Source organism: Marmota marmota, unplaced genomic scaffold (genome assembly GCF_001458135.2).
Source record: "Marmota marmota marmota unplaced genomic scaffold, marMar, whole genome shotgun sequence".
NCBI classification, from domain to species: domain Eukaryota; kingdom Metazoa; phylum Chordata; class Mammalia; order Rodentia; family Sciuridae; genus Marmota; species Marmota marmota.
In genome coordinates, this window is record NW_025999842.1 from 1,627,733 (window position 1) to 1,650,940 (window position 23,208).

At 35.1% G+C, this 23,208-nt stretch overlaps 2 protein-coding genes across 3 annotated transcripts in view; one reads left to right on the top strand and one right to left on the bottom strand.

Moving 5' to 3' along the window:
- Filip1 (filamin A interacting protein 1) overlaps positions 1-23,208 on the top strand; it is a 174,555-nt gene that overhangs the window by 11,617 nt on the left and 139,730 nt on the right. The window contains exon 2 of one of the 2 annotated variants that reach the window (XM_048800495.1): positions 13,172-13,306. The exons of the other annotated variant lie outside the window; for it this stretch is intronic. The gene's annotated coding sequence lies outside the window, so the exon portion shown is untranslated. The remainder of the gene's footprint in view (positions 1-13,171; positions 13,307-23,208) is intronic. 2 annotated transcript variants of the gene reach the window in all.
- On the bottom strand, positions 13,731-16,781 carry Sdhaf4 (succinate dehydrogenase complex assembly factor 4). Its single transcript, XM_048800571.1, has one exon. It carries the CDS (start codon positions 16,702-16,704, stop codon positions 16,378-16,380), a length of 327 nt encoding a protein of 108 aa, XP_048656528.1. The 5' UTR covers positions 16,705-16,781; the 3' UTR covers positions 13,731-16,377.

A 23,208-nucleotide genomic window follows, 5' to 3' on the forward strand; every position in this document is an offset into this window, starting at 1 on the left:
TCACTCAAGTTCATGAAAAAACAGCCAGACTCTTATTGGACTTCATGAGCTGGAAATGCTCTCATCCTGGGAAATCTATTTTGGAGTTAGGATTGCTCCACTCCCCTACAAGTGGCAAAGCAACAGCTGCCATTTAATTGATGTTACTGCTGACAGTTCCAGCTGATGAATACCATTGAATTTCCCTATCAGAGTCCATACTATCTACATTACTCCAAGAGGAAATTTTGATTATAGTTGCTTGATTTTTGCCTTATTTCACCACAGCTTTCTTTCTCGCATCACTTCCTTCAACTTTTAATGATGCTGTTATTTACATCACCATGCACATCTTCCAGGGAATAAAGTCCCAGCGGAGCACATGTGTTCCTGGTGATGTATTGTGATGGAATCTCACCAAAATGAGCACATGAAGCACTGAGCTCAAACTGAAGAGAGGACAAGGGCCGGGAGTGGGGGAAATCAGATGAAATTGTCTTGTGGTTTCTCAGAAAGTGAAGAATTTTGTTTGTGTGTGTGTGAAAGAGAGTGAGAGAGCGAGAGTGAGAGAGAGAGAGAGAGGTTAAAGAAAAAAACAAAGCTCTTGTTTTTTCCATGTAGTATTAATGAAAAATTAGAAACTAGAATTTGATTTATATCTGGCTTATATTATTATTTCAATTTCTATTTCCAGATAATTTCATAGAATTTGGATTTCCACAGTGCTGTTGCTATTATTCTGTGAGAATTTAAAAGGATTTGGGCCGTATGGAAGCAAATCGGAAGAGGGAGGTCCACTCAGTCTGCTCATCTTGAAGAACATGTCCTGGGCTTAGTCAGGCAAGGCTCATACATTGTAGCTGGAAAGGGGCTGAACTGGAGCAGAACTGAGAGCATGACAAGTAGAACATAGGGTCCAAATGATAAGGCATAAGATGTCATCCAAGCCAGCAGCTGAATCTGAGGGTCTCACAGGTAGTTTACTGGGTATTTTGGCAGGCAGGTGGAGCCTGGCTGAGTTCTGATGCTGTTTAGGCAAACATAGCAGAAACAGGAAGGAGAGCCAGCAGGTTGGATTCAGGAACAGGGTATCTGTGGAGAAGGTATCACACCGGAGATGTGAGATGTTCATATTTGAATACAATGTCAAAACAACTAAAGTGATGTTAAATTGAAGGACTGAGCTAGAGATCTTTATGTCTTTCCTGCTTTGAAAATAGTGTGCATCATTCACACATTCAATAATGTTTGTCAGGACTAATATGTATTAGGCACCAAGCTAGGGACTGGGATACAACAGTCAATATTATATTATTTCTAACAGAAGGTACATGTAAAAACAAACACAAATTCAGGACCATATGGCTAGAGAGTAAACGGTATTGTGGGAGCACAGAAGTGGGATCACTCACCTAGTTTTGAAGGGTCAGAGCTTGGTCCAATAAATGTTTGTTAAATTTAATCCATTAAATATCACAAGATTCTTGCTGTGGGAAAGAGGGGCTGTAGAAGCTGAAAATGAACTAGGGCCTGACAAGCAAGATCTAAGGGAATGCAGCAGAAATGAATGCAATTGAAATTCTCAAACAACTGATTTGTTGCAACAAGTCCACATAGCTCCACAAATGGTGGGAAACTAATAAATTGAATTCTTTCACTTACTGGATAATTTTAATGTTTTCAAAGATATTGTGAAGAGGATCCATTATGTACATATATGTTCATCATTTTTAAATCTTTCACGGCTGCAATGAGCCAGGCAAATATACATCTTGTGGACTGGAAAATTCCTGATCCTCACCACTCACACTGCTGAGTATTCTTTCAAAGCTGTAACCACTCTCACTATGTCTAAAAAGGGGCGATGAATGCTTCCTATAAAAGTATTTGCTTTAGGACTTTTATAAGTATGTGCACTGTGAAAAAATACTTACATATATTCAACACTCTACTTCAAGACTTGACTGCTGTTGAGGCAATAAATTTGTGTAATAGCCAGGAAACTTGTGAAGCTCAAGTTGGGAGGGTTGCCTTACTGCATATTAAAATTAATTTTGTAACCACACAGATTAAAACACTTTGGTAGTGGTATCAGAACCAGTTCATATCAGAAGAGGAGGATAAGGGAAAATGCTAGAAATTGCAGAAAAATATTCACTCCTATATAAGAATTTAATGTTAGGGAGTAGAGATATTACAAATCTGTAGTGAAACTACTAATTAATCATCAGTGTGGTTGAAATAACTGTAAAAAATAAAATAAAATTTTATGTCATACAGAAATATGTTAGAGCAGAAATTTTAAGTATAAAGAAAGAAAAATTCTGATGTATAGGTGTAACTATACATACAAATATATACAGAGGTAGACACACACAGGATGGGAAGGACCTCCCTGAGCAAGATTAAAAAATAAAAAGCAGCAACCCAGAAAAACAAGGCTAAAATATTTGATTCCAAATTTTTTTTATGATTCTTTTTTTATTATTAGTTGTTCAAAACATTACAAAGCTCTTGACATATCATATTTCATACATTTGATTCAAGCAGATAATGAACTCCCATTTTTACCCCATATACATATTGCAGATTCACATCGGTTCCACATCCACTTTTTTACATACTGCCATACTAGTGTCTGTTGTATTCCAAAATTTGAAGAAAAATTTTACACAGAAAAACAAAAACAAAAACAAAGAAACAATTCTCATGAACAAAGTTAAACTTTGATCAGAAATTTATGGCAAAATAATCAAAACCAAATATTCCAAATATAGAGAGCTTTTTTAAATAAATAAGAAAAAAAAACTATGCATCAATAGAAAAATAGACAGATGGCAACAAACATGTGAAAACTGTTTAGCCTTACTGGTAATTAAAAATTCAAATTAAAAGGGGATAGTGTTATTTCAACCAACACATTAACAAAGGACTCAAAAAAATCCAATACCCAGTGTGGTGAGGAAATAGATACTATATATTGCTGGTGGGAAAGTCAACTGGCACAAGCTTCCTGAAAAGCACCTCAACAATATGTGCCCAAAATTCTTATAATCAGAAGAAAAATATGTGCACTTTCATTCTGAAAAATAAAAGATCTAAATACATGTTATGTTTGAGAATACATTGTTTGCTTTTCCTCCTATTGTTCTCCAATCTTGCCTACTGACTTCCAAAAAATCTGGCAGACCTAGAGACTCTTATTTTTAAAAAAAGAAGTCAACATACTTCTTCCTCAGTTGCTTGATTGGATTTCCTAGGAGGGGGCTGGCTGGATTAGTTGTTGAGCCAAGGCTACAGAGTCCATTCTGCCTCATCATTGATGTGTCAAGTCCATCTCCATGGTAGCTTATTTCTGAAATAATATTATTATCAAAATACAAACTGATAATCAAAATGGACACATAACTAGATCACGAGAGTTAGGAACCAAGAGACAGGTGTGTAAAATGAGGTATCATGGCAAGAGATTCATGAAAGGTACTAATGTTCAAGTTTATCTATCTATCTATCTACCTATCTATCTATCTATCTATTTATTTATTTTTAGTTGTAGTTGGACACAATACATTTATTTTATTTATCTTTATGGAGTTCTGAGAATCAAACCCAGGGCCCTGCACATGCTAGGTGAACGCTCTACCTCTGAGCCACAACCCCAGCCCCTAATGTTCAAGTTTTGAGCAATCTGCCCAGTTCATGAATTACTCTAAAAAAATTGTTTTACTATAACATTTGTAGATACTGATAGGAGCTAAGATATGATAGACTCCAAACCCTTTGTGAGAGATAATGAAGCTGAGACCCAGAAAGTTTATCTTCCTAAGTCATGCAGCTTACCATTCTGATGCCTGAGTCCATAGACAAGCCACAGAATCCAGAATACCACCTGTTGTGGGTTGTTTTCCAAGATGCCTGCTGTACAAGAGATCATGATTTCTGCCTCATCATCTTCTGCACCATCAGGTGTCATCAATTCGGCCTGGTATTCCATGGGATGGAGAAAGGCTAGTGCTAGCCCAAGCTCCAGTCATGGAGTGGTGTGTGGGCTGTGTTCTGTGAGGGAGGTATATGATTCTCAGCTGCTTGCTGGGCTGAGAACAGGGACACGTGGTGAACAAATTTGGTAGAGAGCTGGGATGTAAGTGAAATCTCACCTGAGACCTGTGTGCTTGAATTCTTCTGCTTTCCTCTGGGTAAGCCCTTTTTTGGAAGAAGATTCTTCTGTAAGGTTACCCTGAGTGAAGCTAGCTACTAAGCGTTTGAAGCCAAGCGGGCATTTAAGATCATCTTTGTTGTCTGGTCCTGCATAGAATGTGCTGAGGTGAATGGTGCTTTATCATTCAGGTTGTCCTTCCAAGTGTCATTTTTCATATATTGGGCCAAATGAATTAGTTCTTTTTGTTTTTCTCATACCCACAAATGAAGAGGAGTGAGCACAAGTATCATATATAACTGAGTTAATTACACTGTATATCTTTATTTCCAACTGTGCTTTATTTCCAACTTCTATTTTGGTGATTGCTAGGCCAAATACAGTATCCATGGTTTTGTTTCCTATGATTTCTGATACCCTAGGTCAACTGTGATCTGAAAATATTAGACAGAAAATTCAAGAAATGAACATTCATAAGTTTTAAATTGTGTATCATTCTGAGTAGTGAAATGAAGTCTTGCACTGTGTGGCTCTATCCTGAGCAGGATGTGAATCATGTTTTTGTCCAGCATATTCAACCTGTATAAGCTTCCTGTCTGCTGGTCACTGTTATCAAATAGACTGTGCTGGTGTCACAGTGCTTGTTCAAGTAAACCTCAATTTTTTAAAATAATGGCCCCCAAAGAGAAAGAGCAGTGATGCTGGAACTTGGGATATACCAAAGAGAAGCCACAAATTGCTTCCATTAAGTGAAAGGGTGACTATTGGAGAGGGGGAGATTGTTCTAGAATTGCTCTATTTTACTATTAATTATTGTAGGAGCTGGGTTTGTGGCTTGGGGGTAGAGTCCTTGCCTAGCATGTGAAAAACCCTGGGTTCAATCCCCAGCACTAAAATCACCCCTCCACCCCCCCCCATAAGAAAAACAATATAAATTACTAGCTATTGTTGTTAACCTCTTATTGTGGCTAAATTGTAAATTAAACTTTATCATAGGTTTGTATAGGAAAAAAAAACATAGTATATATGGAATTTGGTATTATTAGCAATTTCAGGCATCCAGTGAGAGTATTAAAAACTATTAATCCACCCCTAGTAAGTAATGGGGGTATTCTAATTTAATTAATATCTTTTCAACAAGCTCATCACATTGTTCATTTATAGCCTGTTTTTCTTTAAACAGCTCAGCCAATAATTTTCTCATGTCTTTGTTTCATATTATCCCTTGTCCTCTCCCTTGCCTAATCACATCATGACTTGTGGGAATTCTGTTTCTCCTCTGTTCTTTTCCTCTGGTTCAGACCTTTGTATGTGCATGTTTTGTTCCCCCTCCCTCAGTTTCTCTCTTAGGTTGTTTAATCATCTTTCCATGAATTCCTGGGCTTATTCCTTGTCTCCTCTTTTCCTTCTTTTCAGAACTCTGTTGCTCCCATTGTTTCAGCCAATCTTAGAGTGTCCTTCAACATTAATGTATGTGAAAGGAACACAAGTCAAGATACTATTACTAATGTTACGGGCAAAATTTTTATTCACAAATAAACGTTTCTTACCAATAATTAACCTCCAAGCTCAAGATTAGTTATAAATTTCCAATTAAAACTCTTAACTCTAAGCATTCTCTGAGAAATAGCCACACTGGAGGAAAGACCTCTCATTTCTTTAAGATTATTGTACACCAGAGAAGAGTTTGAAGAAGAAATTACCATTCAATATGAGGGTCAGGCCAGACACCAGAGAATAGGATGCTCTGGCTCAACTTCCTTGACCAAAGGAAGGAACTTCCATTTCTTCTTTTAATGTTTGTTTTCCTACTCTGGTATAGCATCTACTATACTAAAGAGATTGGGAGAACATGGTTTGGGTACAATGACTGTAAAGAATGTTTAATATACTTAGAAAAAGTCAGAATCTTGGTTATTAACATACTCAGATAAATTCCAGAAAATTTTCATGAACACATTGGAGCAAAAGCTTAACTTTAAAAGGAGAGCTATAAATGAGTATTTAAAGTATGTACATGGAATAGGTTGGTCACCATTTTCTAAAAGATTCTACATGTTTCTGTGTAATTGTTTTCTTTTGTTTAATTTCTTCATTAATGATTGTTGGTTTATTTGTTTAATTTGGTTCACAGCAAACCGAAGGTTTCAAATAGTCCCCTGAGTTGTGTGTGATCTGGACTTAATTACAGAAGCAATTGTCTAGGAATTTCCCCAGTGTTCTTTAAAGCTCAATTAACTGAATGACAAATTTGGAATAATGAGACCAAGAAGACCTAATCTATAAACTGTCATGTCAAAATGACAATCATCAATGTTAATTTTAATACAACTAATATAGCCATTGGTTCTAGAAAGAAAATGTGATAAAATAATAATGAGTAACATTTTTATTGAGTGCTTCCTACATATGAAAAACTGTGCTAAATACCTTATGTGCATGGGTTAATAATAACTACTATTATTCCAATTTTATAGATATAATCATGCTACTTTTAAAATTCTTCCTTAAGACATGAAGTCTTGTTATCTAAATTTGGGCTTGTTCTGAGACTCAGATGCCTAAAATTTAGAAAACCAGGTGCAAGCTCATGAAATAATTTTTCCCTCAATTTTCTAGTACTAGATTGCTTTGGTTTATATACAGAATTCATTACAAAATTTTTAGTAATTACAAAGATATTATTAAAGAAGCAAAAAAGCAAGTTATACTCTGAGGTAATTTAACTTTTTAAACCTCAGAAAAGATATTTTATCATTTTAATAATAACATATGCTATGAGTATTATGTTATTAACTTTTTTGGGGCTATCCTTCAGTGGCAGTGGTGAGATGATGAACAGTGCTTGGCCATCATAAATACAAGGACTGTGAGCAGATTTCAGGAGAAATATTAAATTAGCTTTGAGCCATTTATTGATTTCATGCTAGATTTCTTTTGTGAGTGTTTCAGGTTGTAAAATAAATTTTTCTTTGTGGAAAGCTAACAGCTCTTAGATCAAATCTTCAGTCTTTACCTGCTTCTCTAGAACTGGTTGTCTTGACCAGCCCAGACTACTTGTGATTTATAATTCAAATAAACATTGATTCATGCTTAAAATACATTTTATTGGAAAATTTAAATTATGCTTAGTTTACAATATAGATCAATTAAACTTTTATCTCATAGTATCTTCTTTAATAAGCTAATGAATGCAGTAGTCTCTTGGAAAGAGGAAACCTTGCATCTCTTCTGCCACCATATTGACTGCTTCAGCTGCTTAGTAGCTAGCTTCACTCAGGGTAACCTTAGTAGCTAGATTCACTCAGGGTAACCTTAGTAGCTAGCTTCACTCAGGATAACCTTTGGAAGAAGAATCTTCTTCCAAAAAAGGGCTTACCCAGAGGAAAGCAGAAGAATTTGAGCACACGGGTCTCAGGTGAGATTTCACTCACGACCCAGTTCTCAGTTCATTTTTTTTATATTATGCGAAAGATCTCACTAAATTGCTGAGACTGGTGTCAAACTTGGAATCCTCCTTAGGAGGGGGAACTCCTAAGCAAATGCTACCTAGAAGGAAAGAAGAACTAGCATCTCAGTGGGACCCACACGTTTATAGAAAAGTTGGAAGTATACTACAAAGGTTTTTCCTCCCCCAAACATTGGATAATAAGTTTTTTTTAACCTGATGTTTCATTATTTCTTTAATGTAGATGAGCTAGGATATTCTTCCATAAAACTGCAACACAAGCATCAAGATTAGGAAATTAACAGTGATGCTTCTCTACCATCTAATTTTCAGAACCTATTCAGGTTTCCCATCTGTCTCAGCAATGCTTTCTATAGCAAAATGATTTATTTCAGAAGCACACATTGCATTTAGTTGTGTCTCTTTGGTTAATTTCTGTCTGGAACATTTCCTTAGTCCTTCTTTGACATTTTTGAAGATTATAGGTCATTTATTTTATAAAATGTCCCTCATTTTGGATCTAATGTTTCCTCATGATTCAATTTAGGTTGTGCATCTTTGACAAAGCATTTTTTTTTTTTAATTAGGGATTGAATCCAGGGGCACTTAATCACTGAGCCACATCCCCAGCCATTTTTTTTTTTTTGAAGCAGGGTCTAAGCTAAATTACTGAGGGCCTCACTAAATTGCTGAGGCTGGCTTTGAACTTGTGATCCTCCTGCCTCAGCCTTTCTAGTCACTGGGATTACAGGGGTACGCCCCCACATCCAGCTATTTGTCTTGTTTTTAATGCTAAAAATGTCTTTGATACTAGAAATACAACTTTATTGATACAAGAAGGCCATATGCTCAATTTGGGTTTCCATGTTTCCAACTTTAATGTCATTTATAACTTTATATCTATTGTCTATAATTTTAATTTTTAACCATAATTTAGCCTGTTATGCTGCATATATTATGGCAGAAAGTCTCACCATTGACTGACTACTGTGATGATCTAGCTTAGTGTTTATCAACCTCAACACAATTGACATTTTGGGCCAGATGACTATTGTAGAGAGATAGTCCTTAGAGCACTAGGATGTTTATAATTAGAATACTTGACTTTTATGTACTAGATGTCAGTAGCACCCTAACCCTCAAGCCCTAGCAACTAAAAATGCCTAGAGACATTGCTAAATGTCCCCTGAGAGGTAAAATGACTTCTGGTTGAGAACTGCTGGTGTAGCTCATTTATTTTGCTGATCTAAACTCTATTCCTATTCAAATCCTCATGAAACAGAAAGAAAATGGCAATTTCTTTTCTTTCAGTTCAGTTCCATCTTCCTTTAAATATAATCAGAAAATTCCATCAAATTCTAACAATGAAATCTTCTCTAAATACTAAATATGCCTCAGTCTAACAGTTTACATTGAGCTCTGTCATGGCAAGAAACTTGTAGTGTCTATCTTACTCACATGAGTGTTGGTGAGCAAGTTTGCAAAAAAATAAAAGAGCTTCATTAATGTTTATATGTTTGTTTATATTTCAAGGTCTATTAAAAAACAAAACAAAATAAAAATCCAGATAACTACCATTTTTCTCTATAGTAAATAGACTTTTCCATTCTTTTTTTTTTTTTAATTCCTTAAGGGCATTTGTTGTCTGGTCCATATTTTGGCAGGCAATTATTTTCCACTTTTACTTAATTTTATGCCTTTTTGCATGTTTGTTCACTTTTACCTCATTACTTTGTATTCCTATCTAATTAGAAACTCTTGAAGAAGATATGCCTCTCCTGTGCTCCCTACTAGTCAGACATATGGTTAAACTAAGTAGAGTGCATGCTTAGTGAATACTGGATTCAATTCAACTTCTTATACTGAAGTGTATGAGAACTGAATATTTTAGAATATGACAGATTCCCACTAAGCTTACCTCCAGAAAGTGCAAAGAGAGGGAGAGAGAGAGAGGAGCTAAAATGTGTTAACATTTCTAGTGGGACTGAACCTCAGGTACTCTGCCACTGAGCTACATCCTTGGATCTTTTTGTTTTTATTTTTTTCTATTATGTGAAGGATCTTACTAAATTGCTGAGACTGGCCTCAGACTTGGAATCCTCCTGCCTCAACCTCCGAGATTGCTGCGATAACAGGTGTGCACCACTCACTGTTCCTTGCTAATGCCTAGATTCTTAATTTACACAAAGGGAGTTATAAGACTATAAAGCTTTTGCTAGTATTTAGTGAGATTTCTCTGCCATCATCAAATTTTTCATTTGGATTTGGCTTTAATTATTCATTTATTTGACATATTTTAAAGGATGTACAAAATGTTATTTTATCATAAATAAGCACTTTGGGGGCATCAAAGCAAATGATCCGCCCCTCAGAGGTTATTCATAAAGTAAAAAACAAACAAAACAAAACAAAACAAAAAACCCCATGATATTCTTAAAATTTAGCTAGTTTGAAAGACCTAGGCCTGATTTCATATCCAGACTTGACTGCCTGAAAAAGTCTGTGCTCTACCATGCCCGCAGTCTTCCCTCCAGAGTATAGACTTTAATTAGAAAGGTAGGAAAATATTGAAATAAGCGATGAGAAAAGAAAAGTAAAAATATGGCTAAGAGACTTTGAGATTTGGAAATGTGCTGTTTCTTTCAATCTTTATGGGGCTTAAGATGGGTTTTGGAAGAAGTAAAATTTATGGCATACCGTATATTACGTTTCTTTGACCAATGTATGTGTTCTGGAGATAATTTGATGCTTTTAGTTCTTTAAATATTTCTTCTTAAATAAATCCATTCAGTCCATTAACCATAGTTAATGTTTTCCCACTGGTTTGTACATGTCATAGCTAAAGACCAATGTAGACTAATGGGGACGGAGAAAGAAAAATGAGTACATTCATGAATTATTCTCTGTTCTCACTTTAGACAAGTTAATTTTTCTTAAATTATCAGGTTCTGCCTTAATCATAGGCCATTTGTGGTTATCAAGAAATAAATGTTTGTATGTTTGGCTTTCACAGTCTTATGTTTCACCCTAAAAGCCAGGTTCAATTAGTCCTCTGACACCCTATCACGAAACATTCAGAGTAGGAATCAAAACTTTTAAAACATAGATAATTCTTAGATTATAAAATTGTTCTCCCAATGAATATTGAACTAAGATTGGAGGAACACTGTTCTATTAAAATAACATTCAAATATAATTGTATTAAGAGGATAACTTTTATTTTCAGAATAATCATATTAGAAATTTTTATTTTTATTTTATCATATTGGAAATTTAAAGAATACTTCTGTCACATTAGCCTAGGTGGATAATTCAAACTTCACCCCATGCCCGCAGTCACAAAAAATAAAACTTTACCAAAATTACCTTTTAGTGTGTAAGAACAAAGGGCAAAAGATTACATTTCTTGGTGTGACCGCAGTATATTTGGATCCTCCAGTACCATGAATGTAAGGAAGAACTGGTTTAGGTTTTATTGAGACTGTTCATTGAATTTTTTTTTTTTTTTTAAATCTGGTAATGGGGATCGAACATGTGGCTGCTTTACCACTGAGCTGCAATCCCAGTCCTTTTGATTATTTAATTTGAAGATCCTGCTAAATTGCTGCGAGTCCCGCTAAATTGTGCTTTGAACTAGTGATCTCCTATCTTAGCCTTCACAGTACTAGGATAATAAGCATACACCACCACTTCAGGCAATATTTCATTGACTTTTAACATTTTAAAGCAACGTTGTTTACAAAATTTTATTAAAACTTAACTTTTATTATCTTCCACATTTATAATACATAAAAATAATTTTATATTACCTTAGTAATAGTCTCCTTATAAAAATTTTAACTTTATTGAATTTACTGAAATAAGTACCCTTGGGTGGGGAATGTGGCACAGTGGTAGAGCTTTGATTATTTCCCTCTCTCTAGAAATATTAGCAACATATATGCTGCCAGACTTTTCCATGGCATTGCCCAGGGGAAATAAATCTATGTATCTATGTTTTAAAAAATATGTATCCATTATTTCATTTAACAATATGGTAAGACAATTTTTAATGTCCACACAAATAAGGTCATCTCAGTTTAGAAAATTGCAGCATGGTCTTCCATAGAAAGAATGCACAATTATTTATTTAGTCATTCCTATTTTATGAATATTTAGGTTGTTTTGAACTTTTACAGTTACGAATAATATGCAATGAAAATACTTGTACTGGCCTCTTTGGGCTCACTGTTAAGTGCCCCTGGGAGAGATACTAACAGTAGATTTTTGGCGTGGAGAGGTATGCATAATGATTTTGAAAGTGGTTATACTTGTATTCCCTCCAGTTGTACATGAATATACTCATTGAATTTGAATTTCCTCCATAAAGGTGAGGTTGAGTAACCATTTATTCAAATCTTGACCATTTTTATAATTTCTGCATTGAATTACCAGTTTATATTCTTGGCTCAGTTTTCATGTAGATTTCTTTCTTTCTTTCTTTAAATCATTTGTTGATACTTGTTATGGAATATCTTCTGTTAGTTGACTTTTCATTCTTCGGGTCTTTGGTCATTCAGGTGTTTTAAATTTTTGTGGTTAAATTCATCACATTTTTAAAAATGACTTTTGCTTTTAGTGTATTATTTCAAACAGACTTCCTGACTCCAAAGTGGTGCACATTTACCTATATTTTCTTTTCTTTTTTGGTACTAGGATTGAATCTAGGTCAGTGCTCTATCACTGAGCTACATCTCTAACCTTTGATTTATTTATTTATTTTTTGAGACAGGGTCTCACTAAGATGCCTAGACTGGCCTCAAACTTGCAATTCTCCTGCTTCACCTCCCATGGAGTTGAGATTATAGGACTGTGCCACCACACCCGATTTGCCTACATTTTCTTTCAATAATTTCTTATCATTGAGAAATTTTAAATTTTTATTATACTTTTGTGAGTGGTATAATATAAAATCTAGTTTTATTTTTTAAATGCTTAGCTAGTTCTTTTCATTGATTTGAAATACCATGTTATTTTTTCTCATTGATTTGAAGTTATATTTTATTATATTTCATAAATATGTGTTTTAGTTACACACACATATGTATAGTTTAAATAAACATACTAAGTTAGTGCTATGATTATTCCCTACTTTATAAACAAAGAAACTGAAGCATGAAAATATCAAATAACTTGCCCAATAATAGTCAAGAAATAGTGAATCAAGAAATAAGACCTGGAAGACTGGATGTAGATCTTAACTCTGACATTATCTGTAAAATTCCCATTTATAATGAGTCTATTTCTAGACTATTCTGTTTCTTCAAACTACTTATACATTGTTGCATTCATATCTCATGGTTCTAGTTACCACAAACATATAATTTATATTTAATATATATTAGGACAAGTTCCCTGTCTTTGTCTTTTTATTTTTTTTGAAAAATGACATTAATTACCATTGTTAATTAAATCTTCTATACAAATTTTAGAATTTCACAAAAAATCTGTATGTTGAATAGATTTTGCTGAAATTATATTTGTAATTTGAGAATCTATATTTTATTTATTTATTTTTATTTATTTATTTATTTTTTTTCATCTGAAAGAGTTTTATTGAAGGAGACATCTGTGAACTATAAAGAGGAAGAGTAGGCATGGTCTGACACCAGTGAAAAGGAGAGTAAAAGAATGGAGAATTGGGTGAAATCTCAGAGAATAGCACAGTCTAAAGAAAATTCTGGGTGAGTTAATGGAGTCCTTCATCCAATGCTACCCATTATCGGGGGTTTGGATGCAGCATTAATAACCCTGCCATACTCATTCATTGACTGGAAAAGTAAGAACACAGTGGCAGATCCCATGGAGATAGCAGCTGAGGTCTGAGTCCACTCTGCTTCCCACAGGACGATGTTTGAGTGATACATTTCCCAGGGCTGTCATATCTTTGTAAGTACCAAAGTCTTCAAGTTTTTTCATTAATATTTGGTGGATACAAAGACCATAAATCATGCCACCAATTTTACCTGTACTATTTGATTACCATTATGAAACACATTATTAAGAGAGGCTAAGATTTCTATTATCTTAATATGATTTTGATTGTTTATGTATATTTGCTTTAAAAAGTATTTGAATTGTCTTTATCACATATCATGATAATTAATATAGAACACAAGCAATATTTTATTGATATTTTACAATACAAAATCATTTAACATACCAGTTTGGAATGTTAACTTAGTAAACCCTCACTAACTTGGACTAATTAGAGTTTGAATAAATTATATTTTAAAATAAATGTGGTTATTATTTGGTACTACACACAGTAATTGCAAGTAGAACAAATATTGACTCAGAGATGACAAATGATATAAAGACAAAATGACTAATGCTAATTAGCAGACTAGTTTGTGGAGAGAATATATGTTTTAAAGTTCATTCTCTTAGCTGGGTGTGGTGGTACACATCTGTAATCCCAACTATTCAGGAGGCTGAGGCAAGAGGATAGCCAAATTCAAGGCTAGCCAGGGCAATTTAGTGTGACCCTGTCTCAACACAACAATAAAAAGAACTGGGGATGTAGCTCAGTGGTAGAGCACTTCCAGATTAATTCCCCAGGATCACATACATACTCAGTTCAATGGTAACATGTCCCTGGGTTCAATCACAGTGTCTGTCTGTCTCTCTCTCTCCCCCGCCCCACAACACACACATAGCTTATTCTCTTAAAATCTCCCTACAATCCTCTGAAGTACTACTGAACTATATAATACAAATAACTCATATAACATATAAGCATTCGGTGCGCAATCTTTCTTCCTAAATAATTCAAGAGTAACCTAGGGGCTGAAGGTCCAACTTCTGCAACTGAGTGAAGCCAGAGGACTAGAGAAGCAAGATGCCTTAGGGGAGTCCAGCAATTTCTGTTCTTCCTTCATTTCAGATCTGCAAATTGCACTTGACTTTTCCTGACCCAGTTATCAGAAGGCCACAGGGTAGAAGATTTTCAATCATCAAAACAGACTAAACTGGCCCATTCCATCCCCTACTTTTCTCACATTTGTCTTCTGTACCTGAAATTTGTTTCACAAACTAATATATATTCCAATTCAGTTCACCATGCAAATAATCAGTATTTTTAGCTAATATTTTTTAATGATAATAAAATGATTTTTTATTAATGATTTTATTAATGATAATAAAAATTTTTAATGATAGTAAAACAACTTTAACCCAAATATTTCAAAATTTTCAAATATATCCCCCAGGAACTTAGAAAAATATTCATCATTTAATGATAGCTAACACTTACGAGATATGTCCTATGAATTGTTCTGCACTATCATGGTTAATTTTGTGTCAATTTGAGTATATCACAGGTGCCCAAATTAAAGGTCATTTCTGGATGGGTCTATAAGGGTGTTTTTGAATGAGATTGACGTTTAGTTGCTTTTGCATGTGGGTTTTTTGTTGTTTTTGTTGTTGTTTTTGTGCTAGGGATTGAACCCAGGGACTATGTGCATGGGAGGCAAGCACTCTACCAACTAAGCCGTATCCCCAGCCCCCTCTTACTTGTTTTTTGAGAGGAGGTCTTGTTGCCTAGGTTGGTCTTGACATATGGACTCCGCTGATTCTACTACCTCAGCCTCCTAAAATAGCTAGGATTATAGTGTTTGCCATCACACCTAGTTTGAGGTTAACATTTGAACTAGTAGACTCAGTAAACTCCTTCCCAATGTGGCTGGGCATCATCCAATTTGCTGAGGTTCTGAATAGGACAAAATACAGAGAAAGAAGGAATTCACCCCTTTTTTTCCTGCCTCACTGTGTAAGCTGGTACATCTTATCTCATCTTGCTCTCAGACTGGATTTAAATTAACCACTTCTCAGGCCTCTGGATTTGGACTAAAATGCACTACTGGCTTTCTTAGAGTTCCAGCTTGAATGTGGCAGATCATGGAACTTCTTAGTCTCTAGAACTGCATTAGCCAATCCGTCCTAAAAGGTTGATCTGTTTTTTTTTCTCTATATACGTATGTATCTCCTATTGGTTCTTTTTCTCTGCAAACCCCTAATACAAATGGATCCACTTATTAATCTTCCCAAATTCCAAAGAAGTTTAATAACTTATTCAAGGTTACATAGTTGGTAAGTAGTGGCTTCAGGATTTGAATCTAAGTGGCTCCAAGCTAAAGATTTTTCTGTCATTACTGTGAGTTTCTCAAACTATAATACATTATTTAATTCACATTTAAAAAGCCACTATTACCGAGTCCATGGCAGCACAGTTGATTTTAAAATTGTTTTATTTACACATACATTGTACAAGCAACTAATTAATTTAAATTGAAAAAAATGAAGTAAAGATTTATAATTATATAATTATGTTTTTATATACCCTAATAAGTTAAAGTTAATTATGAGCTAATATAAAAATATCTTCCCTTTCCTAATTTATAGCAGCATATTTTCATCTAAATCCATTATATATGTATATATGTGTGTGTATATATATGTACGTGTGTGTGTGTGTGTATTTAGTTAGTTAAACATAGTACAGAAGTTAAAATAATTTCGGTCTGGGATGTTAGCTCAGTGGTAGAGTGCCTGCCTAGTAAGTATGAGGCCCTGGGCGTGATCCCCAGTTCCACCAAAAAGAAAAAAAAAAGAAATTAGATGATTTAAAGGATATAAAAAAAGAAAATAATCTGAAATAAGTAATTCAGATGTATATATTCAGAAAATGATACTGAAGTTAAAGAATGTAACTTAAAAAAATCAATACAGTGTCCTTTGAAGTTAAATATGTGACTTAAAAATCAATACAACGTCCTTTTCGTTCCCAATCTCCATATCTGGTAGGTTCTGGGCCTCTAGGTCCACCTTTTTCTTTGGTAATTGGATTAACATCATCTGGAAATTTTTTCAGTGGTTCTTTCTCTAAATGGGAATCCTCTGGTGCATCAAAACGACCTACTGGTAACTTTGGCTTCCTAAGGGGTTGTTTGACAGATTCAGACTTCCCTTCTTGAGAAGAACTCATTTTCCTCAAAGACTGACACAGAATTGGTGATCTTGCAGCTCTCCATGCGGTGGCAGTGGTGCGGCCAAGCAAGCCCACGAGCCCTGAAGCGGTCATGGCGCCGGCTCTCGAAGCCGAGAATCTATATTTTAAAATATTGGGGTTTTAATCTATGAATGTGGAATATTTCTTCCCTATTCAAGCCATTTTTTCAATTGGGCTTTGTAATTTTTTTCACCCAGAGTTCTTATTTATTTTTATTAATTTTATTCCTAAGTGCTTTAGTATTTTTGTTGCCATTAGGAATGCATTTTTTTTTTCCTCTCAATTACACTTGCAACATGGTTGATTCCAATGTACAGAAAAGTTGTTGTTATTTATGTTGATTTTGTATCTTGCCAAATTGTTGAATTCTCTTCTTGGTTATAGTAACTTTTCAGTTGATTGTCTTGAATTTTCTAGACAGATGATCATGTCCTCTGTGAGTAATAGCAGATTGCCTCTTACTTTCCAATGTTTACAATACTTAATATGGTTTTACTTATTTCAATCCATTGGCTAGTGTGACCAATCTGATGCTAAATAGCAACAATGGCAATGGGCAATTTTAGTTTTGTTCCTTATTTTAGATATTCATTATTTCTAATAAGTATCATGTTTGTGGTACTTTGGGATAGACACTTTTTTTTTTATCAAATTAAAGAAGTTTCTTTTTAGTTTTAGTTTGCCGGAGTACGGCTGCAGCAAAATAACCGGGGGGGTGTGTGACGAACAACTTGTGTACATTGATACAGCAGGAGTGGGAGCCGTTTATTGCAGGACAGGAGCAGTATTTATACATTCCACACAGCTTATCTAATTAGCATAAACTAGATACATCAGTCAACCAATCAGGAATCTCTACACTTAATGGCTCGGTTTTGTTACTTCTCAAACCACTCCCTCTGGCATTTTGCCAGGCACCATCCAGACTTGTTTACGAACTCTAACATTCCCCTGGCAAAATGCCAGGTGTTATTTTGACTTGTTTACAGACTCCAACATAGTTTACATGCATTCATATACACACACACACACACACACACACACGGGCATTATTTGTACATATATAATCGCAATTGAATCTTTGGGGTCCCTACTGAAATCATTTTTCTCCTAAATCATATGACCAAGTAAGCACATTACATTGGTTGTTCACTATCAAAAATCTATCCTGGGGCTGGGACTGTGGCTCAGCGGCAGTGCGCTTGCCTGGCGTTTATGAGGCACTGGATTTGATTCTCAGCACTGCATATAAATAAATAAAATAAAGATCTATCAACAACTAAAAAAATATTTAAAAAAAATCCATCTTTGCATTCTGGGGATAAAATTTACTTGATAATAATGCACTGGAAAGTTCCCTTAATGGATTGCTGAATTTAAATTTCTAATATTTCATTTGGCAATTTGCATCCATGATTGTGAGATTGATTTTCTTTCCTTATTTTAGAAAGCTTATGATACATACTTAAAAGATTTGGTAGCTTCTTCTATTTTTCCATGCTTGTTTAAAATATTAATTTTGTTTTTTAAAAACGATTGGTAATAGCTGCCAACAAAATTCTGTGGACCTGATTATTCTGTGGGGGGAGGAGGGGTGTAGGTATTTGAATACTATTCTAAGTTTTTTGTGCCTTGGTGGATTCACATTTTCTTTCACATTTTTTCTGATGGCATAAAAATTATAAGTTATATTTGTGTTTTTCTCATAGTTGTGGTTCAATTTTTAGCACATACAAGTATGTATTTTTTATTCAATAACCAGAATTCATCAGTGTCTTTCTACATTAGTTGAACAAAAACTAAATCTTTGTGTGCTGCAATTGTACCTGAAGCATTCGCACCCAGCCCTGTTCCCTCTCATGTTGACATGTTTGGAATATTTGTTCTACATTGTTGTTCTAGAAATTACTGTCATTGTTGTTTTTAAAAAATCAACACTTAGGGTTGGGGTTGTAGATCAGTGGTAGAGAGCTTCCCTAGCACTTGCAAGGCCCTGGGTTCGATCCTCAGCACCACATAAAAATAAATAAATAAAATAAAGCTGTTGTGTCCAACTACACCTAAAAAATAAATATTTAAAAAAAATCAACATTTATTTAGGATTAGGATATTCTGTGGAAACTTTTTTTTCTTTTTCAGAGTTTAGTATATGTTTCCTTTACTCTCGGTTTTCTCAAATGTTAGTATTGTATAACATCTATGTATGTATAAGTTTTCATTTAAATATATTTTACTTGATAATCAGTAGGTCCTTAAACTATAACTAAACTATATATATTGATAGATAGATATTCCTTCTATTTCCTCTAGTGTTTCTTTTAGTAACCCCAATTAGGTGGATGTTGGAACATTTGGGTCTACTTACATGATTCTTAACTTTCACTTTATACTTCATATCCCTTCATTACTTTTTATTGCATTCTGGAATAAATTTTTGGCTTAATGTTATGGTTTGGTATTATTTTCTTTGTGCCTGTTCTGTTATTTGATCTATTCATTCAATATTCTATTTGAAAAGATCAAAATTTTAATAACTTTCAATTTGATTATTTTATATAAACTTAATATTTCCTCAAATATCTCTGTGGTTAATTCATATAGTTCTATATAATTTTAAAATCTTATTCTGACTTCTTTATTAATTTTTATTTCTTCACTTTTAAAGTCAAGGGACTCGGCTTTCTCTCCTGGTAGTGGTGACCTTCCTCCCATGCTTGGTGACTCCTGAGTGTTCAAACTCCTACCTGGAAGTCCTGATTAGACTATCTGCTCTATGTTCCTCAGCAGCCTGTTTAGAGAGAAGGGCAGGATTTGTGGGTGAAACTTGTCTTTCACTCTGGTTTGAAGGGTACATGGGGAGAGGGTGATGCCACTGGTTGTGGTGACTCACAGATTAGCTTTGGGTGGAGAGGGGTTGTCTCATTCCTCTTGGGTAGCTCAGGGCATTGTTTCTTTGATCCAGGCTTCCACACCTGTAGCTTCCAGCTGGAGCAACAGTTCTTGTTGCTGAAATGTGGCCTAGGTTGGTAGAGAGGGAGTGCGCAGTTCAACTTTGCTGGCTATTCCTGCTGCTGGCCTCTAACAATGACACTGCCTATTTTCCTGGCCTCCCTCTTGTCCTTAGTATCTATTCTTAACATTTCTGGCAGTACTCTCCTATTCTTGTTTTGAGCTGTGGTTTTAAATCTGTGCTCTAATGCCATCTGCTTTCTGTCTTCCAGTGTCTTCTCAAAGTTATGGACCTCCAAAGCCTGATACTGTTTTTCGGTTATATGAATTTTGAAAAATATCCTTTCTAAAATTTTAATGGTTTTCATCGTGAAGAGAAGAGTACAGTTCATTTTCATTCTATCATCCTAAGGTGGAAACCAGAGTGTGATCTACAATGCCTTGGGAGGTAGTTTTTGAAAATGAGTTTAACAAATCAGTTTGCAACACTGCCATTTCTGGTTGTGTATGTTGTTTTCTACAGAAAGGATAGTTAACAAGAGATAGTAACTAATTGTTAGTCATCTTTTCTGAGAACGTGCCTGTGGTATTAAAACCTATCAGTGACAAGTTCCACAAATGTTGAAGTTTAAACATTTGAGAAGCGCTGCAGCAAGCATATAAAGAAGGTTTTATTTAAAAAATAGTAACACAGACTTCTCTGGGAAGGAGAAGAGGGCCATAGCTGGTATCCTGGTATCCCAAGAAGTGACAGCATCCTGTCCCTTTTATACATTTTAGACTTTCTTTGTTCTCCTGCCCTCCCCCTCCCCCCTCCATCTCTTTCCTTTCTGCCTATGTGATTAGGCCCAGGAGATGCTGGGGGATGGCCAACAGGTGAGAAGCATGTGGGCAGGATGAAGGGCCAATTGGGGTGATCCAGGCAGGTAGCAGCCCAGGAGGCATTAATCCTGTCTGTAACCTTTTGGGAAGGGTAGTATATGCAGGGAATCTTGGTAATCAAAGAGCTCTGAAGACATTAACATTCCAATCTCCCAGGTATTAACATTCCAATCTCTTCCAGTCTCTAATTTCCCAGACTCTAATGGGCCTTCATTTTTTTGATCTAACCAGATTAACCAATCTACACTGCCTGTTTTTAATTCTTGCTTCAGTAACATAGGGAAATCCCTGAGTGGAGGAATAGTAAGAAACTGGAGCTGTGCTGTCCTGTGCAGTAATCCCTTGGCTATTTAAACTAATTAATATAAAATAAAATAAAAATTAGGGTCTTCAGTCCTAGGAGTCATAGTTCCAGGTGACTCAGTCCCAGTTAACTAGTGGCTGCCATTCTGGACAGCACAGATACAGACTATTTGTGTCATCACAGAAACTCAATTGGATAGTGCTGGCCTACAGGGTCTCTTAATTTAGGTCATTTAAGTCTTGACGGTTTTATCTCTGTGGACAACTACATCAAAGGTGGTCCCAAATTTTAATTGTCATAATCTAATGGTAAGATGAAATAGAGACACATGCTGAGTATAGAATAGGTGCTTGGTAAAAATTAGTTGATCAATAGATGCATACATGAAGACTAACAGTGAATTTCCACAGCTTGATGAACGATTGCATTCATCTACCCATTAATTTGACAAATACTTATCAGGTACCTATCATACGCTAGGGGCTGCTTAGGTGTTTAGAATTTATCAGAAAACAGACAAAGATTACCTCCCTTGTGGAACTTACATGCTGGGGATTGGTAGATATTGTAAATAATTATCATAAAAATAAGTAAAGCATATAACAAGTTTTAAGGTGATAAATGGTAGGAAAAATAAAATGTAAGGCAGGGTAAGAGGGTCGATCAGGAGTGTGGGCATGGGTAGGGAAATTAGGATTATAATTTTAAATAAGATGGTCAAATTGCACTCTATGGAGAAAGTGCCATTTGAGTAAAAACCTGAAAGAGGTATGGAATAAACTGTGTGGTTATTATGGATAAAGAGTGGTCCATATAGAGGGAACAACATGGAGAGATAGCTCTGAGCCAGGGCCATGCTTACCTGTTGGAGGGATAGCAAAAGGGCTGGTGTGGCTAGGGCAGAGAGCAAAGGGTGAGGGTAATTTGAGAGAGGTCTGAGAGGAAATACATGGGCATATCAAGTAGAGTATGAAAGTCATTGTAAGAATTTTGTCATTTACTCAGAAAGGGTCTAGAGAAGAGAAAGAATATAATCCAACTTAAGTTTTAAAAGCCTCATATATTTTCCATGTGAAGAAGATATTGTAGTGGGACAAGGCAGAAGCAAGACTTGGAGGCTGCTGTTATGTCCAGGTGGAAGATATTGGCTTGTATCTAGTGAAATAGTGGTGAATAGTGATCTGATTCTGGATACATTTTCTAAGTACAACTGTAAGATTTCTTTTTCTTTCTTTTTTTTTTTTTTAAATATTTTTTAGTTGTAGATGGACACAATATTTTTATTTTATTCATTTATTTTTATGTGGTGCTGAGGATCAAATTCAGGGCCTCACATGCTAGGCAAGCCTAGCTCTACCATTGAAGGGCAACCACTGCCCCAACTGTAATATTTCTGAAAAGATTGGATGTGGATGTGAGCGAATGGGAGTAGTCAGAGTTTCAGCCTAGCAAATAGATGCCTGGAGTCACCACTGTTGGAGCCGGAAAAACTATGGAAGGAATAATTTAAGGGTAAGACTGCAGATTGAGCCAGGCATGGTGATACATGCCTATAGTCCCAGGGGCTCAGGGGCTAAAGCAGGAGGATTACAAATTCAAAGCCAGCCTCAGCAATTTATCGATGCCCTAAGCAACTTAGTAAGACCTTGTCTTGAAATAAAATGTTAGAAAGGGTTTGGGATGTGGCTCAGTGGTTAAGTGCCCCTGAGTTAAGTGCTTGGTACCAAAATAAATAAATAAATAAATTAATTAATTAAAAAAAAGACTGGATCTGGGATAGAAATAGTGTTATTGATAGGTATAAAATATATTCTCTGTTAATGAACTGCAAGTCTCTGTATTTCAGAAGGTGTGAGTTGGCTGTCTGTGAGGTGGCATAAAAAATCATTTTGTTCTTAGCTGGAGACCTGTTCATGAATTTTGCTTTGCAACATTCACAAAATGTTTAGGCATTACATTTTACTTTGAAAAAGAAAATGCTACTCACAGACATGGATGTTTAGTGTGCATTTGTGATTTCTATGAAAAATCCCTTTTCTCAGAAAGCACTTTAGCATTTTTTGTTAATATCAATCCTATATTAGAACATAGGCTAGTTTTTCCTCTGAGCCCCATAATATTTTTAATAATTAAACCCAAATTATTGTACTTTAAATATTTTTCATTTAGTACTGGAACATAAATAATTTAATTTTAGTCATAGGAAAGAAAATTTTGGTGTTAATTTAAAAAAATGAAATAATGAGATGTAAGTACTTGAGCATCAGGCCTGTGTCTCATAAAAACAAGTTAATCAAAATGTGGAGCTTTATAATCTTAAAAGGATGACATCAAGGCTCTGATGTCTTGGATTCTTAAGGCCAGACGTGGAACGGTCCAACATCTGTGCCAGAATGACCTCTGTGAAGCATAATATTTCCGTTTAAATATTTAGACATCAT

Bases quoted from the DNA above. Each gene is read 5' to 3' on its own strand.
- Sdhaf4 (XM_048800571.1), bottom strand. From the start codon at position 16,704: ATGACCGCTTCAGGGCTCGTGGGCTTGCTTGGCCGCACCACTGCCACC.